The 26,757-nt window shown below is 42.0% G+C and overlaps 1 protein-coding gene across 2 annotated transcripts in view; it reads right to left on the bottom strand.

Annotated features, from left to right (window-relative positions):
• LOC121084904 (tubulin polymerization promoting protein) overlaps positions 1-26,757 on the bottom strand; it is a 66,929-nt gene that overhangs the window by 15,773 nt on the left and 24,399 nt on the right. For both annotated transcript variants that reach the window (XM_040586957.1, XM_040586958.1), the window contains exon 3: positions 6,324-6,477. In XM_040586957.1, coding sequence (XP_040442891.1) covers positions 6,324-6,477 — 154 coding nt within the window. The remainder of the gene's footprint in view (positions 1-6,323; positions 6,478-26,757) is intronic.

The following is a 26,757-nucleotide window of genomic DNA, read 5'->3' on the forward strand; positions in this document are numbered from 1 at the left end:
GAAGGGAAAGCTGCAGAGTCTTTTTAAACCCTGAAACCCTGAAACCCTTTCAGAGTGCCACATGCTTCCCTCCTCCTTTCTTATGAAAGATACCTCTGCACACCTGGGCGATTTTGCCTTAGACTTCAAGAAAAAAGACAAACCAAAAAGCAGTTTATAGAGCAAGTCAACCATTCCATTTCATCAGTCTGGAAAATCAGAATAAGTTTCAGAAATGTACTATAAATCCTTAAAAAGCTGAAAGGAACTACACAAAAAAGGAAAGGAGAACACAGAAATCAAGAACACACATTCCATGAGACAGCTGAAGAGGAACATAGCTATTTGCTGAAGAAAAATACATCCACTGAAAAACATGCTCTTGCACTCATTTGGCTGGTTTGCTACAGAGAAACTGCAGCAATGCAGTTAAATCAGCATGAATGTTAAGAGAATCAACAGGACCTCTATCTCAGCTTTGGTGTCAAAGGCTTAGAAGCATCCTATGACACCTGTGCCACAACCACGAAAATAGAATAACAGCGTAAGACTAAAAGATCCCCCAGACTTTCAGGACTCTTCCTTCCAGGACAAGGCTAAGAAGAAGGAAGACAATTCAGTGCTGCTAACGTCATGTTCACCATTTTCAGTTAGCACTCATTACCATCCTTTTTATGAAGCACGCGGTTTAAAATGCCGAGCTAATGCCAAGAAAGCTGGGGCATCCACCTGGCACAATGCAACAGGCTGGACAACCAGATCAGCGCAGCACCAGGCAGCTGCAGGGCTTCCACTTCTGCAGCCAGCACAGCCCGTGTGAGCTCTCGTCAGCCGTGCGCCGCGGGGCTTCGCACAGAGCCTGGCACCATCCCTAAAAGGATCTCCCAAACCAGTTACTGGGGCTAAATGCAGCAAGAAAAGCTACTGGGCTGTAGGAGTACCACACCTTCAAAACAGACATGAAGTGCAATGGTTTTTGCCATGAACTTGTCTCCACTGAAACACCTTGCCTGAAGAGATTTTCTACTGCTTGCCATCACTGACAAAGGTTCAGATTTGATTTAAAGCTGTTCCACAGCTTAAGCAGAAACTTACTGGCTTGACGCAAAACACTGCAGTAAGGTTTTCTGGGGTGTTCTGCCCGACCTACGAGTGTCCAGATAGTACAGAAACATTCCCTTCCTGCCCTAGGTACTGTGTCTTTTTAGTAGGTGGCGGATCACCTGAAGTATGGGAGGCCAACATCACCTAGCAAAATGGCAGACTGCGAGAACTGCTGCCCCCACACACCTTTGTTTAACAATCCTTTTTCTCAACTGACGTGCTGAATGAAATCAACCATACTAACACTCTGATGGGAGAGCTGCAAAACTTGGAGCTGGCTACTATGGAAGCAATGCTGCTCCTCAGAACAGCCAGCAACTTGGGAGCAGCACTTCCGTGCAGGAAGGCAGCAGCGTGCTGGCAGCGCTTGCACTGCCAAAAAACGCTGGTGATGGGCAGGGGCAAGGCGCTAACATTGCTCCTCACCAGGACGGTACGCGCTTTATCCACAGTCTTCCCGGCTACACTGTCAACTGTGATCACCCTTGCTCAGCTCCTCACTGAAACTGGCTGGCTTTCTGTATTTGCTCCTTCAACCATAAAACTTTAGTACCCAATAGCATTTCTTCCTAGAAAAGGTTGCCATAGAGATCTGGTTATGTAATTAAAATGTTCTGGGAGCCTTCAGAATCAGCACCACCGTCAGCAATCTGAGCAAGTCTTTTAAAATTATTTATTTGCTGGTAACATCCAGAACCTTTGTAAAGAATGAGACCCTCAAACTCACGAGGAAAAAAGAAATTCTCAAAGCCTAAGTTTTTCCTTTTCTGGGGATTATACCAGGACTCCATACCAAAAGGATTTAAAAATAAATTAAAAAAAAATAAAAAATCATGGGAACACATGCATATGCATTAAAAAAAAACCTGCAAAAAGCCAGGAATAGGTGTCAATCTCCAAAGAAAAATCCGGATTTCATTCATGTTTCTTCAGTTTAGTGTGCACACAGACACACAAAAGAAAGCGATAAGCCACTCCAATAAAGTCAGAAAGTAGAAAGTAACACCCGCTTTAATCAATCAGGGCAATGACTTTCAAAGGACTGGTTTCCAGTAACGCCACTCAGGTGTTCCAACATTGCAAGTCCTGGCTCTACATGTAGCGCCTAAAACTCCTCACCGATGAGCATCTGGCTACAGCCCTCTTAACCTTCTAGATAATGGGAAAAACTGCAAGAGCTGGTGTCTCCCAAGCCAACCCATTGTTTGCTTTGTTGGGTTCTTTTCAAAACAAACCAACCAACCAACCCCCCACAGCTGAAGGAAAATAAAAAACTGCATCAAATGCAGCATGCTCCCCTTTACCAGCATCACATCCCAATTCTTTTAGTAGCTTTATAGACATAGGTAGATTAAATATAGCTTAATTACAACATTTACGGTATATTAATCTTCTCTACGAGATGGATGATTTCCAGCTAATGTCTTTATTTTCACAGTCAAACAACATACATACACGCATCTGCTTTAGACGTGCTCTTAGTGCCTACGGGGGGGTGTGTGCGTAACTTGGAAATGGCTGACCTCTTGGGTACCAGATTTAAAGTCAGAGTCCACATCATGGCTAATCTATTGCATGCTGATTATTAAGGATTTGACCTGATCTGTAGAGGGTCCAGGTGACTGAAAAGAACAGGTAACTGCAATTTTACGTAGTAAGAAAGAGATCCTAAATGTTAACAATTCTGTCTAACAACAAGCTACGCTGATTACTCAAATCTTCCTACAATAATAAAGCTCGTAATTAGAACTACAAACCTGTGGCGAGTTCCCATGCTACCAAGGATCCTTAAAAGAACCTGCCTGCCCCCACAGCATCAGGTGGTGCTGGGTCACGCTATTGCCCATTTTTCCCCTTGTGTGTGGGCACTAAGCCCAGGCTCAGCTGGCTCTGATGGGTCTCGTTGACCCCCACAAGTGCCCAGAGTACTCAGACTGGAGACCTGCAGGTGGAACACGTTTGTGACTGCTCCTTACTGCCAGAAGTCAGGAGCTTCCAGCCTTCTCCATCCTGACAGTCTCTCTCCACTTGGTCTCCAGCTGCTGCTCCTTCCTCCCCTTGTGTAGCTTGGGTTTTCCACAAATACCACATCAGTCTCCTCCTCACCCTTCCCCTCAGCCTGGGACCTCGGGGCCTTGGCCATAGCACATCTCCCACAGGAGAGGCCACCCCTGCCCCGACCCCAGGGACAGGCAGGAGCCCTCTGCAGCACAGGGCCTGGACAGAGGGCTCCAGCCCTGGGGCCCAGGACTCCATGTGCTAACGGCACTCCTGTGGAGTACCACTGCATCCCAGCGGGTGCCCACGTGCTGGGGACCACGTCCTGCAGCATGCAGAGACCACCGCTGTCCAGCCTTCAGGCAGACCCACATAGTGCCAAGTGGAACTCCTGAGCCTCTCTGCGCTCCTGCTGCAACCACTGCCACATCTCAGCTGCTGCGCTCTCGGGGCTGCACTCTGGCTTCCTTGCTTTCCCCTGATGGGTCCCTTCTGGTGAGAATACAGTCCCGCCTGCATTGCCAGCACCCTGAGCACCCACACCTAGCTTTGAAAGTGCTGTCGCTGCTGCACTGCCCTGCCACCCACACCACCCTCGGAGCAAATTCAACTGTGCTGGGCCCTGAGCAACCTCACCCAGCTTTGCAGCTGGCTCTCCCCCCGAGCAGCAGGTTGAATGAGACCATCCCAGGTCCTTTCCATCGAAATTACATTTCTATGTCAGGGACACAGTGGATATACACTGAGCTTCAACTGGTTTCACTTTGAGAGCCAGCAATGACCAAAGCAAGTATCTGCTCCACAGAAGGTGTAGAAATGCATTTGACAGCTACAGCACACTGCTTTTGCTGCAGGGAAAGAATGAACCTCAGCCTGGCTCTTGCAGGCTTTGTCTAGGAGTGAGGGCAACTAAAAGGTTCTAGACTTTGTTTACATGTCTGACTGTAAACTGTCAAAGCTGCAGGCCTGCACTGCATATTTTGTTGTCAGATATACTAACACATTAGCTAATAAAGCTGTGGCTTAATTAGCCCCCATCACTTGCCTGTTCTTTTTCTTTCTGTGTGACCAAGCGAAGCATACACCTTCTGTTGCAGATAAGAAAGCAGCCCAGAATTTCTCCATTTCAGTGCCTGGCTGCTGACCCTTCTCAACCACATCAACCACAAGCAGGGATTTTTGTAAATCTACAACATTTTGTACGTCAAGAAAAAATAAACAGAAAAAGAAAATCCCTCTTTTATCATAATATACACTAAAATTCTCATTGTCTCATGTGAAAGTAAGGTTTCTGACCATCCTGTGGAAGCAGTGACTCCCCCAAGCTGCCATTTAATACAGACATATTGCCCTGCCTCCCCAACAAAGAGCATAAAATGTCAGAAGTTAAGACATAAAAATCTCCAAATCCTGCTAAAGTATACTTATCCCCAAGTATTAATCACGCTTTCAACTCCCTCCCTAATACATTTAGATTAATGTGTCAGTAGTCACACTACAGTTTTCTGGCTGAAACCTGAACCAAATCTATGTGACCTACAGCACAACTATACAGAGTGGGGCACACACCACCTGGCATGACTGACTGATCCTAGGACAGTTTAAGAAAAGCTTCATATAGAAAGCAGTCCTACTTAAAATTTCCAGGACACAGCTTCCCAAAGTAAACAAAGCATTAGAATGCTTGCATACAGATTTCATATCTGCATTTCCAGGTTGCTGGAGGGAGACTGGCTGCATATTTATTTATTTTAATGCCTTTAATATCCAAGTGATTGGGTCAGTTTTACCACCTGGAAACTAAATTAGCACGATAAATCAAACATCAAATTTGGGTGGTTTTTTTTCTCCCAGCCTGCAATCTCCCTTCCTTTAAGCTCCGCCTCCTGCTCCTTACTTTGCCAGCAAGCAAGGAGTGAATATTTTGATCCCCCCCCCCCCCTCCCCACTCTCCCATTATTTCTTCATCACATCTCCCAACATTCCCCAGGATTGCAAATACAATAAGAGTACTGGCAAGCCACACACTGCTGGCTCATATCCCCCCCCTCCATTCCTCTCCCCCTGCTGATGGCACTTTCATTACCTCTACAGCACCTGTACGATACTACTCTGTACCCACAAAGCGCTCTCGCCCTCCTGTCATCCATGCAGAAAAAAGCTGTTCGCTTGTTAGCATTTCAATATGTGACTGCTGAAACACCGAAAACTGAATCAGGAGTGAAGCCTAGAAGAATGTGCCCAACTCAAAGGATTTTCCTTGAGTAGATGAACAAGCTACTTAAACTCACTAAAATCAGTGAAGGACAAAAAGGAAGGTTCGTTATTTTAAGCCTGTATAAAAACAATCACCTGTTTCAAGAAGCAAGAGTACAGGAGTAATAAAATCAAATCCTGTAAAAATCTGACAAACTGTATAACTCGAAAGAGATGTCTCCACTTGACATTTCCACTGTTCATTTGTGCAGAATCAATTTCTGGAAAGATTATTTATAATTAGATTTTCATTCACAGCCCTACAGCCAAAACTCAGGAAGATCACAAATTTTAAGCAGATAACAGGACTATTCAAGTCGATGGTAAACACTCCAGTATCTCCTAAACTACAGGGTAAAAGCTTGCCTAACCTGAGCATTTACAAGGACAACCCAACTTATGTACTCTAGGCTTTATAACTTCATTTTCATATATAAATCTTAATGCCAATATTTTAAAAAGAAAAATAAAGAACGGACAGACTTTGAACAAACAAAAAGCAAAGACCAGACCACATGATACTTATTCCCAGATTTCCAGTGTTTTAGGATTCACATGCTGTATTAAATGTATTTTCAAGGTGTCTTTGCTTCAGTCTTTTTGATATTTCACACAGTATCTTAGAACTGTTTAATGAGGTTCTAAATTTAACTCCCTTCTACTCTTTTTGATTTGGATACAGCACTCTTCATGAATGTTTCTACATTCTAACCACACACAAGAGAGCTCCTTGAAATCTCCTGCCCGTGCCGCTGGGTGGTCCTGCCATTCCTAGCAGAGGCTATGGCTGTGCCCGCAGGAACACCACCCCCCGCACTCTGCTTTCACACACGGCTCCCACCCAGCGCAGCACAGCCGCGGCCCCCAGGCCCACAGGGGCAGGCTGCCCGGGCCTGTGGGCTGCGAAAGGAAGCAGGTGAATGTAACAACACTGCAGCAGAGCAACGGACAGCTAGAACAATCCATCCATGAGATCAGTAACATACCGTTACTCCAGATATAATTGGGGTTTTCCCTTCAATTAGTTTATATATTTCTTGAACTGCTTCCTCATCACTTTTGTCTTTAAATCGCTTCTTGGAGAGTTCTTGAAGAGCCTCCTTAAACTGCTCAAAAGTGATAGTTCTGGAAGACTTTCCCCTGTTGAAACACACAGAAATTAAAAAGAAATTACAAGAGAGCACAACAAGCATTCCCAGAATAGTGGAACAGTTGCAGTTCAAAACAGAAAAATGCAACAGAACAGGAAGACCCATGCAGCCCATACATGGTGTCAAATAAAACATATCCCAGGAACAGCACTTCCTTTTTTTATGTACACCAGCAGGATAGCACTTTAGAAACTTCCCTCGATGAACATTCAGAAATGTGGAAGAAATAAAGGGACATGGCCTACTGTCCAAATGCCTCCAGCTCATCAAACCAAATATAGTCTCATTTAGGTGACGACTAATATAAAGTCTGCATGCATAAAAGACAAGAACTGAAGCATCTTAGGTGAGTTTTGTTATTTAGTATTTTTTTATTTCTAGCCTAGCTAGACATATCATTTACAGGTCACTTATTCATGTATTCACAAGTAAATTAAGAATAATGCTGCTGTGTAAAGCAAACTATTGAAAAGCATTTACAAACTTGAAATTCCTTCTCTATTCAAGACTGACAAATTTAAAGTGATGCATTTAAATTTAATGCCTGTTTTCCTTCTTGGACCCATCACCTTCATAAAACATTCACAGGTTCATGAAAAACACACTATAGCAGTCCGACAACTCACACACACACACACGCTCCCCCAGAAATTCAGAGCTGAAGACTTGTTGTTTTCACTAACAGGAAGCCCATATTTCCACACCAGTAAATTACTTACTCAGGTTTACTTTCAGTAGAGAAGATTCTGCTAGTGTACAGTACAAAATCTGACAGAGTGGGAAATTCACACTTTACAAACGTCTATTTATACAGTCACTCCTGCAGAACTTTTACACTCATCAGGCCAAAGGGTTCAATTGATAAAACTCCTACAAAGAAACTCAGCATACATGAGAGATGCATTTAACCAAAAGGAGATTACTGCAAGTCTGTTTTCTAGGATTTCAAACTATTCAGTTTAGGCAGGAGATAACATAGTAGAGTACACACTGTTGCTGTCTTTTCCTTAACACAAAACCATTTGCAGTGTTCCACATTTTAAAACGCAGGTATGAGGCCACAGCATTAGTGAGATTACTCATGATCTAAAAATTTAATAAATTTCTTTTCTATGAATTGTACTGCCCACAAAATGCACCTTTTCTTGTATTATTAAATTACAGATTCCCTGATCTTTAGATCAATAATTTAATCACCAAAATTTAGCCATATGTTTTAAGCTAAAATTTAACATCAAATAGAAAAGTTTCAAAAAAATGTTGATACTTATATTGATGTAATCTTAAATAGTACCATCTTTAATAGCAGAAGATGTTTTTCTGTTGCTTACAACATCATGAAATCCTCAAAGTCAAAGAAACATTTGAGAGTCCATATTGCTGGGAAACATGCTACTATGTGAGTTTTGCTTGCTGCTTAAGCATTTCTTTTTATGCCAATTTAGAGAGCATTTCAAGCAAACCAGAAAAAAACCCCAACAAAACACCACACAACCCAGACCAGTCCTTTAAACAGTGATGGCTGTTTATACAGGAATAAACAATAGATGCAAGGATAGAGAAAGTGCACTGGCAACAGAAACCTCAGGGTAGAAAAACTATGCATAGAAATCTGATTTTAATTCAAGTGTCACACAGAGCCACTGCCAAGGGCTATTCATTTATTTATCTGTCATCAATTTATCTCACTCGGAGGGTGCCTCCACTAATGAAAGGAGGGAGTGTGATTTCTCAGGTTTAGACACCAACAGTTAGGAAGTGACTTCTACTTCAATTAAATAAACACAAAGTGAAATTTTATCCAAGGCTTTTAAAACAAGAAGAAATTGGTTATTCACAGAAAAATTCAACGTTAACACAACCCTTTACATATCATTCAATACTAGTATCCTTTATTTCAAACACAGCCCAACATGTAGCAAATTCCTACATCCCTCACACTCACTATTTTAGCCAGAAATAAAGTTTATTTGGTTTTTGATCAAACTTTGCTGTTTGTGACTACTTGTCTGCTTTAGGTGAAGCATATGCTGGAGTTTCTCATGGCATTAGCTAGTCAAAGAATATCATGACAGTGGAAATGAAGCACAGAATCCAGTATTTCATTACTTAGACAGACATGGAATAACCGCAATTAACTACTTGGAATTTGTCCAGGATTCTCATTAATAGGATTAATATCCCTCTTCTGATGAAACACGCCCCAAAACCTTCAAGAGGTCAGGACTTCATTTTGTTTTGCCTCTCATTTTGAGAAAGATGACATCGGCAGTCATTGCAGAGCTTAAGTGTGACACCACACGAAGGCCCTTGTTCACTACAGACTCACTGACAAGTCTAACACACAGACCTTTCAGATTCAGTTTTCTGTAGCACATTGATTACCTGCAAGTCTCCAATCGGGACTGCTACAGTTTGTCTTGGATCATCGGTCAGGGTCATCACAATGGGAAAGGGAATGACCACTTTCAGAAAAAACTGTTGAAATTCATGCTGATTCCTTTTATTTTTATTAATACATGTAGAATTTATGGTTCCACACATCAAATGCAAAAGAACAACTTTTTTTTTTTTTTTAATTCTGTATTAAAAGTAAAAATACATAAATAAGGGTGCCAAAAGGAGCAGAGAACATCTGTTCCTGGTCTAACACAAAGCCACTCCTACCTCTCACAGTTGTTTTTTTTCCCTGTCAGAGTAACACAGGGAAAGGAAATGGGTTCTTCTTTCCCTCCAACCTAAAAAGTAACCACAAATTGGATACACATATGATCAATGTAGTATTGCTGCTGGACTCAAAAGAAAAAGAAATGTGCATCGTGGCAGATATCCTTTACCAGCAAAAAAACATTAATTGGAGTGACACTAAAAACAGGATTGTGAATGCAGGAATTTTTGGAACTGTATCCCAAGTTTCCTAAATAAAGCAGCTTTAATTCTGAAATTCATTATCTTTTCCTACACTCCAAAAACATCCTCTTTCCCTGTCCCATCTACCACAGTATTATCAAACCCATCTGAAAAACATTCTACTTAACTCAAAAATTCTGCAGTTGCAAGGCATGCCAAGCCTTGTAGAAACCCCAAAATCATAACCCTTAATTATCTCTTAACATGTTTTGGCACCTCTGGTATGCCACGTATGGGACATGTATGCCACATACCACAGCCTCAAAGTTACCAAGTAGCAGTGCTGCAGGCCCTGCTGCCTCTGGAGAGAGGTCTCAGAGCTCTGAGCAGCCCTGCGACCATTGCTGCTCAGCGGGACCACACGCACCAGCCCTCTCTCCTACCCCTACAGTTGTGGGTTGAATGCAAGGGGAGAACGGACCAAGCAGAGAGAAATGACAGAGGCAGTCTCCCAACAACCCTTCATAGGTCTGGATTTACACACTCCACAGGATCAGTCTCCTCCAGCTCCACCAAATGCCCTGTGGAGAAGGACATGGGGGTGCTGGTGGATGAAAAGCTGGATGTGAGCCGGCACTGTGTGCTCACAGCCCAGAAAGCCACCCGTGTCCTGGTGGCATCACCAGCAGTGTGGCTGGCAGGTGGAGGGAGGGGGCTGTGCCCCTCTGCCCGGGTGAGACCCCCTGCAGTGCGGGGGGCCCCAGCACAGGACAGACATGGACCTGTCGTAGCGGGTCCAGAGGAGGCACAGAAATGCTCCGAGGGCTGCAGCAGCTCTGCCGTGAGGGAAGGCTGGGAGAGCTGGGGTGGCTCAGCCTGGGGAAGAGAAGGCTCCGGGGACACTCACTGCAGCCTTCCAGCACGTAACGGGGGCTCACAGGAGAGACGGGACAGACTTTAGCAGGGGCTGTAGCGATAGGACAAGGGGGAATGGCTTTAAACTAGAAGACGGCAGATTTGGACTGGATGTGAGGAGGAAATCCTTGGTGATGAGGGTGCTGGGGCACTGGCACAGGTTGCCCAGAGAGGCTGTGGGTGCTCCATCCCTGGGAACATCCAAGGCCAGCCTGGCCGGGGCTCTGAGCATCCCGATCCAGCTGAAGGTGTTCCTGCCCATGGCAGGGGGGCTGGGCTGGATGGCCTTGGAAGGTCCCTTCCTACACAAACCATTCTGTGACTCCATGAAAAATGATAAACCTATGAACACTGCATGATACAGAAGGCAATTGTATCCTCAGTTTATTTCAGCTATTTTTAATGCCCTGTTCACATTCAGGAAGCCCCTTCCTGACACCAGCTTTTCAGAGGTCATGAACTAAAAAAACCCATTAAAAACCCCCAAATGAACCAGTTTTTTCTATTAAGCAACTGCTACAAAGAATCAGCTTCTTTGTGTGTATTTGTAACTTGTTTTTAGAAGCTCATTATAAATATCTCGTTTCCATGGGAATAACAAAACAAATATATTAACTTTCATTTTCCAAGTATTACAAGTTCAAACAACTTGCCTACAAATAAGTATGCCAAGGGCAATCTCTCAGCTATTAACACTCCTCTCTCAAGTTTAGCACTCCAGAGAGTTAATAGAGACCTAGAAAGAAGATAACCCACTGTACATTAATAAAGGAAAAAAAAGAAAAAATTAAAAAAATTAAAAAAATATGATGAATGGAATAGAAAGAATGTGTGAACACAATATAATCAGACACTGGAAATGCTAATTAAAGCTATCTGACCAGAAAATGAGACAAAATGGAAAACAAAAAACAACAGAGGGAAAGTAGGGCAGAAAAAAGGCTGTTGTAATAACAGATGTCATAAAGTTGGCCACCTCGATGAAAAGAACAAAATATATACGAGGGACATTAATAATAAAAATTTTTAAAGCCCTGCGCTTTACTATGACACAAAGAAATCTTTATGTTTAGGAAGGATACAATTCTATTTTAAGCTCTGCTTCTTACAACAAACAGAATTACTCTGATGCATCACCCTTCTGTGGAGGAAACAGCGTATTCATTGCCCACTCATGAAAGCTGCTTGCACCTATGCCTACCTTTGGGAACAGACTGAACATACTCAGAAGATTTTTAGGAAGCTTCCCATCACTTCCCTTTCCTTGATGGGTCTCTCCACAAATAACCCCTGCAATAAGGGGAGATTCTGAACTGAAGTTTGAATTCCTCAGTTTGCTGTTGGGAGCCCAAGTTCACATCTGTAACAGCATCAGTTCTGAGCCTGGGCATCAACATTGTGAACACAAAGTGTAAAAGACCAAACATCGGCCCAAAACAGACTGCAATAGCAAGTGATGTAGATTTCACTTGCACATACTGACACCAACAGTGTTCTGTGTTCACAAGATCAGAAACGATTCAGTGTAAAAACGTACTGTTCCAAATTAATAGTTCTACATTATTTGGACTTGAGTATTACTTGGATTAATAGTTGTCTACAATTTTAGCTAAAAAGAAAAGCTATACAAATACACTCCATGTACCCAATACACAAAATCATTGACCAATATTAGAAATCTTTAACTCTACAGCACTATTACAGTTCACTGTTAACACAGAAAAGTCTCTGTTTAATAGTTTCCTCTCTTAATCTCTGAGCTACCAAAAGTCAGCCCATACTCCTATCCCAAGAGGTCACTTTTCCTTTCAATTTCTGTAGATTGAAGAGGGGAAAGAAGATGTAAAAATACTTGGAGAAGCCTCTGTTCTTGCTAGCATGCCAGAGAAGATTACAGCAGGATATACTAACCAGGACTGTTTTGCCATGGAAGCTGCCATCTACCCACAAAGGTCTAACTAAGGTGTACAGAAAGTCTGACAACGGTTTGCAGGCAGCGTAACTAGAGGTGGGAGCCCAACAAATATTTGTGCAAACTCTTGTACAAGGAACTTTGTAAAGTTTATTTAGTCTAAATTCACCACGGACTTGGGGAGTGTCAGCCAACAGAGTAGTCAAGTAAAATTCAGCAGCACCAACTCTTGGAAAACAGAACAAACAGGGTTTTGGGTACTCCCTGTACTTATCCCCTTCCCAAGGCAGCCCCTGTCATTCAAAAGACAGAATACGAAGGACTGTGCTGGCAACAGAATGCCTGAGTAGCTTACTTGTCACAGTTCCTCACAGTTCTTGACTTATTACTGGCACAGTAAGTTTAATGAGGCAATTTCCAATTTGCTGCTACTGGTCCCACATCCATGTAGGTAACTGCTAACCAAGTAATAAGAAACACTCCTGAATTATCAGCATTAATAATTTAAATTATTCTAATCAATTATATAAGCATGTCATGATAACATTGAGAACAGACCGTAAGTCAGACTTTTTACCCCAAACCCTAACAACAGACAAAGGCATATTTCCAGATGACATTCACACCAGACTTTGAACCTTAGCTGTTTCTACTTTATTTTAACAAACAAACAAAAAAAAGGAAATGGGAAGCATTTCTTTTAAAACACATTTTGTTGGGTTTTTTTTAAGAGAAATAATAGATGGATCTTTCTCAACTTGGAAAAAAAGTAAAAAATTTTGGGCAAGAACAAACTGCCATACTAAAAACTTGTTACAGCTGAAACTCCCTGATTTTCGTACAAACAGATTTTTTTAATTTACCACTTTACAGCAGCAACTTTATGATTACTACTGTGGTATTTCCCAAAGCATTCACTCCTGTTCATTTAGTAGAATTGACATTTATTCTTTTCTTGCTACTTGTGATTAACACACAAAGTCTTCTTGATGTAGTCTATAAACATAATGTACATTTAATAACAATTTTTAGTGCTATTTGTACTGCACAGTGACAGTAAAAAGGTACCACATACAAATTCCTTGAGGCAAAAAAGGTTTGTACTGGTCTCTGAAAACACATCGCTCATCAAACATGCATTCTTTTTCCAAGGATGTCTGCTGTAATGTTACCAGCACAAAGTCCAAGGCTAATCTGTTCAACCAAGAAGCATATTATGCCCCAGGGGTGGTAGTTTATTCTTTTCCTTTTGTGGTTTACAATTTAGAATTTCTCCTTTCTTTGGGCCACGCAGCTCAGCATTTTTACTGGCCATCAGCCCCACAACTCACAGCCAAAAAAGAGCCCCAGCCTGAAACTAGGTTCCTAGGTAGGCTAACCAAGCTGCTGGAAACTTGCAATCTTAATAGAGTATTTAGCATATCCTGTAAAGATCTGTTTCTTGCTATCTATCTGTCAAGAATGAAACTGAAGAATTACATAGACAATCAAAAAACTTATAAACAAAAAAGATTAGTTTCTTCAATAAAACTGAAAACTGTATGACTAACCCAAAGCAGAGACGTGTCAAAATTTGACAAATATAGCTGGAGGGAGAAGGGGGAGGGTGGGAGGGGAAGGAAAGATGCTTTAATACAATTCTGTTAGGTTCTTTGTGCTGCACTATCTAATAGCTCTGAAGAAAGGTGGTTGTAAAAGGACCAATTAAGAAAACAAAACCTGAGGTATATCAACTCGCACCAGAAACTTCTGCCCAATTAATGGGTAGAACTGAGATACCAAAATTAGGCATCTGGATGTTAATGCAAGCAGGAGTAAACTGGCAAATTGTTAGGAAAGAAGATATCCTTCCAAAAGATATCCTCAGAAAACTGATGCTAGGAAGAAACTGCAACAGAGATCTTCGTGGTCGTGGTCACTTCTGGAACACAGGCACCTTTGAGTGCATAGCTATTTACTATTTACTAAAGTGGATTCCCTTGGGGGAAAGACTAGGACTGACAAAGACAACACCCTGATGACCTTCACAATTACTCTGTAATTTCTAGCATCTTGGCCAAGTCAGACATAAGGAGTTGGACTGAATAGTTTCATATACTCCATGATCACAAGGCAGCATCATTATCGGTTTTCTCATCATTCCAGGAGACCAAAGCGAAAAGAGAGGCACAATGCAAAATGCAGTGCAAAATGCTTTCTCCATACCACAGCAACTGTCATGACTTGCAGAAGCCTCTCTGGAGCCAGGAGTGGGCAGCAAAGGCAGAGCACACATCATGTACTCATGAACTGAATCTGAAGTGCCAGTTTCCCTCCAGATGCTTTTTGTCTCATTACTGAGCAAGGGTAGAGGAGAATGTGCCTAGTTCATTCTATGTATCTGAAACTGTGACAGCTTGTGAACTGCCATGCTTTGAAGATCTGAAGCAAGAGGACTTCAGCAGCTCACTAAACCAGCAGTTGGTATCTATCACAGACTTTAATTTAACCTAAATGTTTCAGGGTTTTATCATGAAAATTCTCCTCTCCTGTACTTGAAGTTAATGTTTTTCTCCTCTTGGCTTTATTTTGGTAGTATTTCCTTCCATTGCTTCACTCACAATGGAAATTTGTTTCCATTAAAATAAAATCTAAAGTTTAAAAAAAGCCAAAACAACAAACAAGAAGGGCAAACCCAAAAGCTATAAGCCTATAAGACAAAATACTATTGGGAAGGGAATGAAGAAGGGGACTGGAGAAAAAAATGACTTGGCAAAAACACGTAGTAGGTGAGAGCTCCCAAAGGAAAGCAAACCCCAGAATGAGTTAAGAGATTAACAGGACTTAAGGACAATGAGGAAAAGAAAAAGTCCAAGCAGAAAGTAGGTCTGACAAATATATAGGGTTTAGAGAAAGAGATGAAATTAGCTTAAAAGAGTAGCAGAATCTACTTCTTTGGGGTTTGTTTGGGTTGTTTTTTTCTGTTTAAGAGAACAAAAATAATGTTGTATCTGGGTATTTAAGAATAAAGATCCACGTAACAGCTATTGATAACAAGCTGCAAAGGAAGTACTTGGAAAACACTGCGAAGCCTGGAGAAGGCCTATTCCCCAACTTGCGCCGCAGGAGCTTGCAAGTGCATTTCTCATGATGGGCACGTACCTGAGTTTGAGAAGAGTTAGAAACGTACTACCAATTAGTCTGGGAGGACGTCAACTTTTCCTTGTTAACTGGTATCATAAAAAGAAGACAGATGTTCTGGCTGTCAGTGCCCTGGACTCTACCCAAATAATGTAATAACTGTACACAGATAAATTATAGTGATTTTATCATATATATTGCTTTTATCCTTAGAATGTTATCTCCTTCTGTGAAAGAACCCAATAAATGACAGGCAACTTACAGAGCATGTTGTTCAGTAATGTAGAAATCTATCTTTTGGGTGCATGAAGGACTGGCACTATTTGTCAGCACAACTCAGGTGCAAGTGAAAGGACATGGCAGGAGTAAGTGACAAAAGCAGGGAAGTTAGCCAAAGTAAAGAAAATTGTAAGAAATGAATAGCCAAAAAAATGAGAGGCTGCAGACAGATCTCAGACCCAAATGGTAGGGGACAAGCTAGTGCTGAAGCAGAAAGACAATGCCTCAGCATCAGAGTTTTGCAGATATGCTGGCCCCTTCTCCAGAGTGCTCAATTTATTTGCCGTTCTCTTTGGTTCTTTTCCCTTAAGTAAGTATATGCACTAGGCTGGGCACACGTGCAGAATCATAGAGCAAGGGAGTGGAAACTGTTAACTGCAGTCTAACAATCTAATACAGTTCACAGCTGCCAGGGATACTGCTGAGCACATCCAAAACACAAAAATCCAAGAGGATGATGTTGTAGTGCTCATTAAGTCAGCCTCATACCAATAAATGAAAGCAGTTAAGGAAGCTCAAGATTTACTAATAGTTCTCAATAGCTAATCGTTTAATCTGTCAGTCTTCCCCAGGCTGTGACAAGCTTACTATACAAGTTAGTAGTAAGAAGCTACTTTCTTATAATAATACTTCGCATTTTATCCTCGAGGGATGGAGAAGCTGATACAACCATTACAGTTTCAAAAGCTCTTTCTGCTGCTGAAGTACAGAGGCTTATGGCAAATACATTACAGCTGACAGGACAGGGCAAAGAACCAGCATCACCTGTACTTTCTCCGTCAGCTAAAGCAGTGCACATAAACTCATTGCTTGATAACCCAGGGAAAGAAAAGAAGGAAACACAGGTAAAGCATCCTTCTTGTCAGCTCATATGCGATTGCTGGTGAGCATGTCATTCATGTACCAGAAAAAAACCCAACCACCAAAACAAAACAAATCATCAGCTAGGTTTGTTTTGATTCACTCTCTCCAGCAATGTGAAAATATTTGGTTAAAAAGGAGACCAGTCTACATACAATGAAACAATGTCCAACACAAACACTGCTGAAAGGAAGCTAGAATACTGTCACAAGTCGTGACCACAGGCAGGCCAGCAGTGCATGGCTAAACATCCTCTAAGCGAAAGCGAATGCATTTTATCTCAAGCAGTTCACCCAGAGAAACTATACAAAATAGTTTGTAAGTATGAAAAGCAGATTCGCAAGGACAGTTTTCAGATTATCAGCCATTTTTCAGGACTTCAGTTACACTATTAGCCTGAATTTGTATAAATACATAACCCCAGAGATAGAAGAGATGTAACCCTGTGAACTTTCATGTTAGCACCCAGTCCCCTCAGGCTCTGGAAAGCCAACAGCCTGCCTTTACTGCTTTCTCTCCAGATGCAGTATCTGTGTTCTGACTGTGTGGACCTTCAGGGAAGCCAAGTTACCTCTTTTGATGAGACCAGCTAACCAAGTATTTTCACATAGAGGAAAGAAAAATGAAATTTCTGCAGCAGAAATCAAACAGTTACATAAGACAGTGCTGCTTTCATTAATGAGACTCAGAAAAGCTCAGTATCTCACTGAGGGCTAGATACTGTATGATTATATGATGCAACAACTTAGCTCAGACAAAATTCAAACACAAGAGGTCAAAGAACAATGGCATTATTAAATAGGATTTGACACAGTAAGATCTTAACTCATTAAGTCTCAAGATATTAGAGCTCAAATTATGCTTTCATTAAGAACAGAATTGGACCTTGAAAGTAAACCATTGCACAAGGAACAGAATAATAAATTCATCAAACTCATTATTATGCAAGAACAATGAGAATCCAAGTGTCTTTCTAGCAACTTATCATCCAAAAGGTTTTCTTCTCTGTTTTCCTTAAAATTACACTTTAAAAAACCACAAACCACTTCTATGTGCTGCTAACTTTCCTAGAATTTCTTTCTTGTTTTCCTCCTGGGATTTTGTGATGTTTCAGCAAAAAGCCTAGCTCCACATATTAATAAAGGCTTTTTAATTCCCAGGAAGGACCTTTATAGCTACCAAAATGGCCATTTCACCTATGTTGGAGCAATCCACATCAATGGAGCATGAAAAGAACAATGCAAGATGGTGGCAAGGCAAATGGTGTGTATTGTGGGGACCCATTTTTAAGTCACTATGAAGCTCAAGCAAAACTACAAGTGCTATTTGAACATTTTATTGCTGGAGGGAAACATGTCTGGAACACGCTGTTCCAGGGAGGCCTCCAAAAAAACTCCCATCCTAATTCCAAAGATATACTGTTCAGTATAAAGAAAAAAATAAAAGTCTTGTCACTGACTGAGGACAAGAAAAATTAAAGGGATGGGAAAAGCAACCTTTAATTCACACAGAGCATATTCACTCTATTGTTCAGGCACTGTAGCTGTTTGTTAAGGACCACACTGCCAAGACACAGCAAGTTTATTCATATTTTGTGCCAAGAAAGCACTAGCTGACAGCTGAGGTATCCAGTAATATTTCCAGTAAATATTTCCAAGTTACAAACTGGTTGGGAGTTGGTTTGGTGGGAGTTTTTTTGAGAGAGAAAAGTATAGTACTATTTAACACTACACAAAACAAGTGTCTTTGGATAGCTATTTCTAAAACAACTTAAACATCAAGTGACATGGCTTGATGTATTTGGGGACTGTGACAGTAGCTCATTGCTTCCAAAAATGCTACTACGGAAGCCAGAGCATCAGTCTCATCTAATGCAAATTGGGACTTTCCTTTAGAATTTAGTAACACAGAATTGAAAACCAGCACATTTTTATCAGACTGACCCAATAACAAAATACCATTTTCAGATGGTTTTACAACAGCAACATTTCAATTTTTTTAAAAGGATTTAACAGGGTTGGGATTTTTCCCATGTGAAATCACATAAGCATGAAAGTAATTTCAATGATAGTGAACTTTCCTGAGAGGTCAGATATATGTAAGTAAGTTACAAAGTGTGTGTATGTGGGAGGGGTTGTTTTAGTAATCCTGAAGACAGGGTGAAAAAACATGGACGTATGTATATCTGCTAACATTTTCTGCTGGCAACATGAGAAGGTGGCAGCATTAAAAATAGACAGCTGGCGTTAACTGGGAGCACAAGCTCAGTCTATGGGAATCACTGAACACAGACGGAGATAGAAAGGTGTGAAATCAAGAATGACACACCAAGGGAAAGAAGAAAAACTAACTACAATGGCAGTCCATATCCAGGGACTATTCATGCAGAGAAACCCACAAGACATCTGTTTGTCATAACCAACGGCCAAGGACCAAATCACAGCCTTCAAGAAAGGAGACTCCACACTGCAGGTATGCATGCAGCAGAAATATCACAATTTCTCTTTCAATCAAAACAAGACGTATAACCTAAATAATAAAGAAACTTCACATGCCCCCCCCCCCCCCCCCCCGGAAAATTGCCTCCCCGCATGAAAGGGAAAGCTGGACATGGAAAAGCTCTGAATATGCAGATGGTCTCCAACCTTCCCATTCTATCTGTGTTCCTTGTATGGGAGACTTAAATCTGTGTTAAAACTCCAACATTCATGACAATGTCCTGCTCCCCATATCCCTCTTACCTTCATGTCTTCTGAAACAACAGTTAAGAGAATTAACATTGCCAATGCAATTGTTTGCATTGTCAGCAGTCATTCCCATTTTACAAAACAAAAAGCATGACAGAAAACCAGGCAGATTGTGGCCACAACAGTCTCTGAAACAGTTTACAATGGGAGTATGAGAATATTTGAAGAGGTATCAACCCGAAGAAACCATACTATTTAAAAGAGGAAAACAGGAAACCTGTAGTTGTTTGATGTGCAAATTATTCCTCCTAATCTTTGCCCACAAGTGAAAAAAGGATACACAGAGTAAAAAAAGACTGCACATATTTGAGATGTATACAACTGACATTTCAACACTTTAAATCATATTCTTGCTTTGGGTACAGAGTTGTTCAATCAGCTACAAACTTGCTAAAACATCAAGTTACTTCAACCAGGAACAAAGCTAATTAGTTCACTCAAAACCTGAATGCACACAAAAAATTGTGGAAAAAAAGTATTTTCCTTTCATTTGGAAAAAAATTTGGGGAAAAGAAACAACCAGGAGATGGGAAACAAAGCAGGAAATCTATGAGTCCAAGCTAATTCTTACTTTCTATTTTTCTATGTAGGCAAGCTGAACTTAAACAAGTATTGTAAGAATTAGTTTTAAAATGTCCAGTCTTGCATTTTTTAAATCTTCTTCACATGACAAAACAAAATAAAAACCAAAAGGTACTCCAGACATCAAATCCAAGTTTTCAGAAATATCTCTAAATTTGCTCTTATTCTTATTTGGAAGACATTATGATTTCTAGTTCAGATTATATACAAGTCACCTAGAACACTATGCACATAAATGAAGGCTTTCAATCCACAAAGAGTTTTAATTGGTGTCATAGCTTAACCCCGGCCACTTGCTCACTCCCCCCTCACCCACAGGGACGAGGAGGAGAGTTGGAAAGGCATGTAAAACTCCGGGGTTGAGGTAAGAAAAATTTTATAATTGAAATATAATAAAAATGAAAGAATAATAACAATGATGACAATAACAGTTATAATGAAAAGGGGGAGGAAAAGACTAAAATCCAGAGGGAAAAGAAGAAGGGAGCACGTGGTGCACAATGCAACTTGCTCATCACCCAGATGCCCAGCCAGTCCCAGAGAATGATCCACCTGCCCCAGCCAACCCCCCAGGTAGATATACCAAGCATGACATCCCATGGTACGGAATACCTCTTTGGCTGGTTCAGGTCAGCTGGCCTGGCTGTGTTCCCTCCCAGTTCCTTGTGCTCCTCCAGCCTTTTTGCTAGCAAGGCCTGAGAAACTGGAAGCCAATACATAAAGCCAAAACACAGGACCACACTAGCTCCTAGGAAGATAATTAACTCCACCCTAGCTGAAACCAGGACAATTGGTGAACACAGTATCTTTGAAAACTACATATGCAAAATTGTAACCTGCTCAGAAATCACGTTGCAAATTAATTCTCTAAGGTGGGGTGCTCAAGAGAATGTCAGAAGAGAAATTCTCTGTCAAGAGCACAGTTTTGCTCAGTTCCCTTTTTGCAATAGCTTCGGTATGTCCTGACCACAGTGAATAAATAGGGGAACACGGAACACTGAATTCTTCACATGACACGTAATAAAATGCTTTAGAGTTAACCTGAAACTGAAGCATAGTTAAAAAGGAGCCCAACAAAAACAAACATGCCAACATTTTTCAGAGAGCTGATGCTGTAAAGATGACAAGAAACTAACAAACCCAGCAAACCAAACCCAAGAATATCCATAAACCAAAGCTGCTTCCATTTAGACCAAAGAATAAGTGTAAGACAATTGTCATGGCAACAGGATCCTTATTTAAGCACAGTGCTTTAGTTTTTTGTCTGGATCCAAAGAAGCTAATTTGGCTTTGAGTGGTCTGATTTCATACATGTCCTACATTCTCAGAAAAAGCTCTGTTGCAACATTACCATAAAGCAACGATGCACATTACAGAAGTCACTTCTCTCTGCTCACTCAAGCGTCAAGGTAATTTCCAGAAAAATCTTACTGTTTCTTTGCAGAACAGGCACTGAAATAACCTCCATGAGAATGTACAGAGTGATGAGCAGTTTCTGACTATTGGGAAGTCCAAGACTTTTCATGTAGAAGCTGAAAAGGCTCACGTTCTGCTAACACTTGTATCTGATCTCAAAACACTATTGCTCCTGTGTTCCACAGAGATATCCATAAAAATACTTGCTTTTCTGTTATCTATGCCTTCTGGTCAAGTACCAGTTCTGAACCGTTTCACTGGTTGTTAATTCCTCCAGTAACAAATTTCTCTTTCCTACAGAAAGAGAATTGGGGCTCAGGTAGTCAAAACAGATGGGAAGTCTTCAGGTTAAATTACACGGCAGCAAAAGCTGTGTAACACTTGCATATAAGAGATGTGGCACCTCATTTACTCTACAGATCCACAAGTCTAAAGACAATTTTGTATGTATGCTACTGCCAATGCAGAGAACATTCTGTACTAAATCCCTCTGCTATGCCCCTGTCATTTCTCCTTTGCACAGCTTACAGAAAAAATAGCTAATGCATCTGCCTACTTATTTGTTTTGTATATCTCAAGAGCCATCTCTGTGCACTTTCCCTCCCAACACGAAGTTGCAGTAATTGACAAGGCAACCATCAATCTGAATGAAGATTCCCCTACTAATTATAACAAGGAGTATCTGCAGGAAGCACAATATACCTCGCAAGCGTTAAGTGCAGGCCCTTGAGCTCTGGGACCTAAATAATTCCATGTAGGCAAAGCACAGGTTGAAGATAAAAACCAGAGGGTTTACAAACCACAGAGTTCTATCCATTTCCTGATAAAAATCCTAAGATAACTCTACCAGAGAAAGTCTGCCAAACAAGTAGCTACACCCAGGTTCAGAAGAAAGTAATTTTGATTCTAAGGCAGTCCTCCTTGGGGTGAGAGAGATCAATCCTCTCTCCGTGTCCAAAGAGGGAAACATATTTTACTAATGGCAGTCTCAGTTGTACCACAGAATCTGCAGAACAGCCCATGCCAAAAATGTGCTGGCATTCTGTGAAAGCTATAAACAGTGACCAAATTCTCTGTGGGAATCTCTCCCCTCCCCTGGATTAAAGGTTTGTTTATCACTTTACAGTGCTGACTCATGTGCATCTGAAACCAACCCAAAAGAAATGCAGAAAATTATGACAGTTAACATCAATACAGATATTCTCACATTTATATTATACTTCTCTCAAGTCAAAGCCCTAGCTGTATTTAAAAGATCCACAGGTTTCAATAAACGGAGATTTACCCACATAGTTGTCTACCTTGCAGACATCACCATCATGAACCAAGATGACAAGGAACAACTGGGAAGCCTCCAAGATGCTGGAATGAATCGTGAAAGCAGAGAACAAGTGTACATTCTTCTGGAAATTGGTGACTTATTTAGATCAACAGCTACTGAAGGAAGGTGATGATACTGATTACAGATGATGCAAAACCCAGAGGAGCAGCTGGTACCCCAGAGGCTGTGCTGCCACTCAGCCAGACCAACCACAGCCAGTGTTGGGTCCTGCCCCTGGGCAGGGACAGCCCCACGCACCAGCACGGGCTGGGCTGGCCTGCTGGGGGGCAGCTCTGCGGGGGAGGGCTGGGGGGCAGCACGTTGCCCCTGGGCCAGCAGCGTGACCTGGTGGCCAAGGGGCCAGTGGGACCCTGGGGGGCGTGAGGAGGAGCATGGCCAGTAGGTCGAGGGAGGGGATGCTGCCCCTCTGCTCTGCCCTGGTGAGGCACATCTGGAGTGCTGGGTCCAGTGCTGGGCGCCCCGGTTCAGGAGACAGGGAGCTACTGGTGAGGGTCCAGCTGAGGCTGTGAAGGTGATGAGGGGCTGGAGCATCTCCCTGAGGGGGAAGGGCTGAGGGAGCTGGGGCTGTTCAGCGTGGAGAAGAGGAGGCTGAGAGGGGATCCCATCAATGCCTACAAATACCTGAGGGGCAGGTGTCAGGAGGACAGGGATGGGCTCATTCCAGTGGTGTCCAGCGACAGAACAAGGGGCAATGAGCACCAACTATGACACAAGAAGTTCCACCTGAACGTGAGGAAGAACTTCTTTCCCTTGAGGGTGCCAGAGCACTGAACAGGCTGCCAGAAAGGCTGTGGAGGCTCCTTCTCTGGAGACATTCAAACTTGCCTGGATGCAGCTCTGTGCAGCCCTAGCAGGGGCTGGACTGGGTGGTCTCCAGAGGTCCCTTCCCACCCTGACTAGTCTGTGTATCAAGCCAGGGCTGGAAAGATTCCAACAGTTTTGGAGATGCCTGACATAACCTCAGTGACTGAGGTAAGGAAGCAGCTAGTTACTGAACTATTAAGGGAAATTTCTGTCAAATTTAGCCTCTCTCACATCTGCTGCAAAGTCTATCAGGGCACAGGACCACCCTGCATGCCAGGGTGAAAGCAAAGCTGTCCTCAGATGATTCCAGTTGAACAACGTTGCTGTGATCAGATGCCACTGAATAGTTAATAGCATTTAATAAACTCAAAACACCTTAGAAACTTTTCCTTCCAAGAACACACACACACTCACTCCCAACGTAACAAGCCATACCAAACATCAGAAACCTTCTTGAAGGGGAATACCAACTCCCTCTCGATGCATCTCTTTCTCATTCTCTGAGAGGTAACAACTCTCCAGGTTCTGAATACAAACTTCTAAATATGTGCTGTCCTGACCTCTTAATTTTTGCTTTCTACAAACAGCACTTTCTGTTTCATTTCCAAACAGGAATTATTACATTCTTACATTAGCAGTACCTAGCAGCTTAGTTAGTTACGTTCAGAAAATAAGGTTTCACATCTTATTTCCTGAATTACTATGTCAGTTCTAAAGCTTCCATTTTCTCCAAAGCCAATGATTTTACCAGCTGAAGCAAGAAAGTCAAGTATTCCTCCAAACGGTTATTTGCTGACAATACAGTATTTTGGTGCAAGAAGGATACTCAGTATAGTATATACACAACATTTAGTATAGGAAGGTAAGGGTTTTAAATTGTGGCCTGTTAATGGTGCAATTAGTATCAGAATCCTGTGCTCTTATTCCAGTGCAGCGTCAGAAGACTATCTTACCTACCAGATTCTTATATACCCATTTATTTGCAACATAAAATCTTCTGAATGAGAACCACTAATGAATTTCCATGGGAGCTAATTCGACACCTGGTCTTTCACACTCCACTAGCACTGCCTGTAGGGTACACTGCTTTATAGACTATAAGGATATACCTGACTTGCAAAACTGCAAAATGACCACTGCAGGAACACAAGATGACGTAAAATCAACAGATTAAGACAATGCCATGTACATACACACTGTTAAGCTCTATGTGCTGCACACACAACATATCCATTATACAGGTATACATATGTATACAGGTATATATATACAAGTATACATATATATATATAAAGGTATACAGCTACCTTTCAGTATCTTCTCCTACTGTTTTCTTATATGTGAAACCTACCTCTCAACTTACAAAGCACTGTAAATAAAAAACTTAAGACTCTATAAATGCCAAATTACGCCATTTTTCTTCCTCTGTCTATTCATAGACTCTTTTAAGAACAGCAACTCATCTGCTCATTTAATTTGCCAAAAAAACAAACCAAAAAAAACCCCAGGACACCAAAAAAACCCACTTAAAATCTTCTCCCTAGACACCCTCTTGTAGAGCTGTAAACACCAATCAACGTACACTGCTTGCAAACCTGCAACACCTTTCATTGACACCATGCTAGATGAGCATAGTATGACACATGCTATTCACCCACAGGAGCACACTGATCTCCACTTGGATTACAAGTGCCCCAGACACCTGTTTCCATACAGCATCCACCACAGGAAGAAAATATAAATAGCTTAAATTTGGAAGAAAGGTTACTACCTGCTTCAAATTGAGACACAGGAAGACCAAGCATAAGGACTATCAAAAGAGAGTTCACGACATTCCCCTAGTGCCACAAACTAGCTTGGCATGCAGCAGTAGCAGCTGCTGTACACAGGGAAGTAACTGGACAGAATGGTAAACAGTGCAGTCACCATTTTTTCATCTATCCCATACCACAGAGCCCTGTTCTTGCAGAAGAGAAGACACAACACCTTTTTGTGAAATACAGACTGCACATGATGATGAGTAAGAGCTGCCTGCCCTCTCCTCTGTGATCCTCTTCAGTAGCCTCTTGTATTCCTCCCACACTGCTCTGGGTTGGATAAACTCTCCATCTTCAGCACTGTCAGTTCCATTCAGCAGCTTAACAAACACCACCTCACAGCAATGAGTAACAAACACCTCAAATATCCTGAAGCAGACAAATCCAGGGTTAATTGCTACTGCACAGGGAATTATATTGAGTATTCTGGAGAACTTGTGTAACTGAGTGAGATTCCAAACAGTAAGCCCAGGCCTATCTTGTTTTCTCATACTTATTTTTCGGTTGTGGTGTAATGAACTGCTATCACATTACAGCATCACTGTATACCTACTGTTAGCTGAAAGAAAAACATCCTTATACACACTTTTATCATTATATAAAAGCTATCAGCTGCGTATTTACACAGCATAAAAAGATCACAGCCTCTGACAGCACAACTACTGCTCCTCTCATTGGCTCACTTGCATTTTTAAACACTATCTGCAACTGAAGGGCATAAAGACCCAAGACATCTGGGCAATGAAGCAAGTGCTGTCATGTGTCATGAGAGTCACAGCCTGGTGCCAAGGACCACCACTGTTCTGCAGCTGCTGGTGCCCATGATCACAAATGACACTAAGTGGTACAATGCTCAGCTGTACCAGCAGAGACAAGGAGACGAACAGGTCTACAGCACTAAGTCCTTCTCACCAGATGCTGCTGCCTTATCCTTTTCTTTGGAGTACTGTATTACTGTGTCTGCTGAAGGAGCACTCCAGAAAGCTTTTCACTTTCCTAAGCATCCTATGACGCCTGTGCCACAACCACGAAAATAGAATAACAGCGTAAGACTAAAAGATCCCCCAGACTTTCAGGACTCTTCCTTCCAGGACAAGGCAAAGAAGAAGGAAGACAATTCAGTGCTGCTAACGTCATGTTCACCATTTTCAGTTAGCACTCATTACCATCCTTTTTATGAAGCACGCGGTTTAAAATGCCGAGCTAACGCCAAGAAAGCTGGGGCATCCACCTGGCACAATGCAACAGGCTGGACAACCAGATCAGCGCAGCACCAGGCAGCTGCAGGGCTTCCACTTCTGCAGCCAGCACAGCCCGTGTGAGCTCTCGTCAGCCGTGCGCCGCGGGGCTTCGCACAGAGCCTGGCACCATCCCTAAAAGGATCTCCCAAACCAGTTACTGGGGCTAAATGCAGCAAGAAAAGCTACTGGGCTGTAGGAGTACCACACCTTCAAAACAGACATGAAGTGCAATGGTTTTTGCCATTGTCTCCACTGAAACACCTTGCCTGAAGAGATTTTCCACTGCTTGCCATCACTGACAAAGGTTCAGATTTGATTTAAAGCTGTTCCACAGCTTAAGCAGAAACTTACTGGCTTGACGCAAAACACTGCGGTAAGGTTTT

The sequence above is a fragment of the Falco naumanni genome, chromosome 3 (assembly GCF_017639655.2).
Source record: "Falco naumanni isolate bFalNau1 chromosome 3, bFalNau1.pat, whole genome shotgun sequence".
NCBI lineage: Eukaryota > Metazoa > Chordata > Aves > Falconiformes > Falconidae > Falco > Falco naumanni.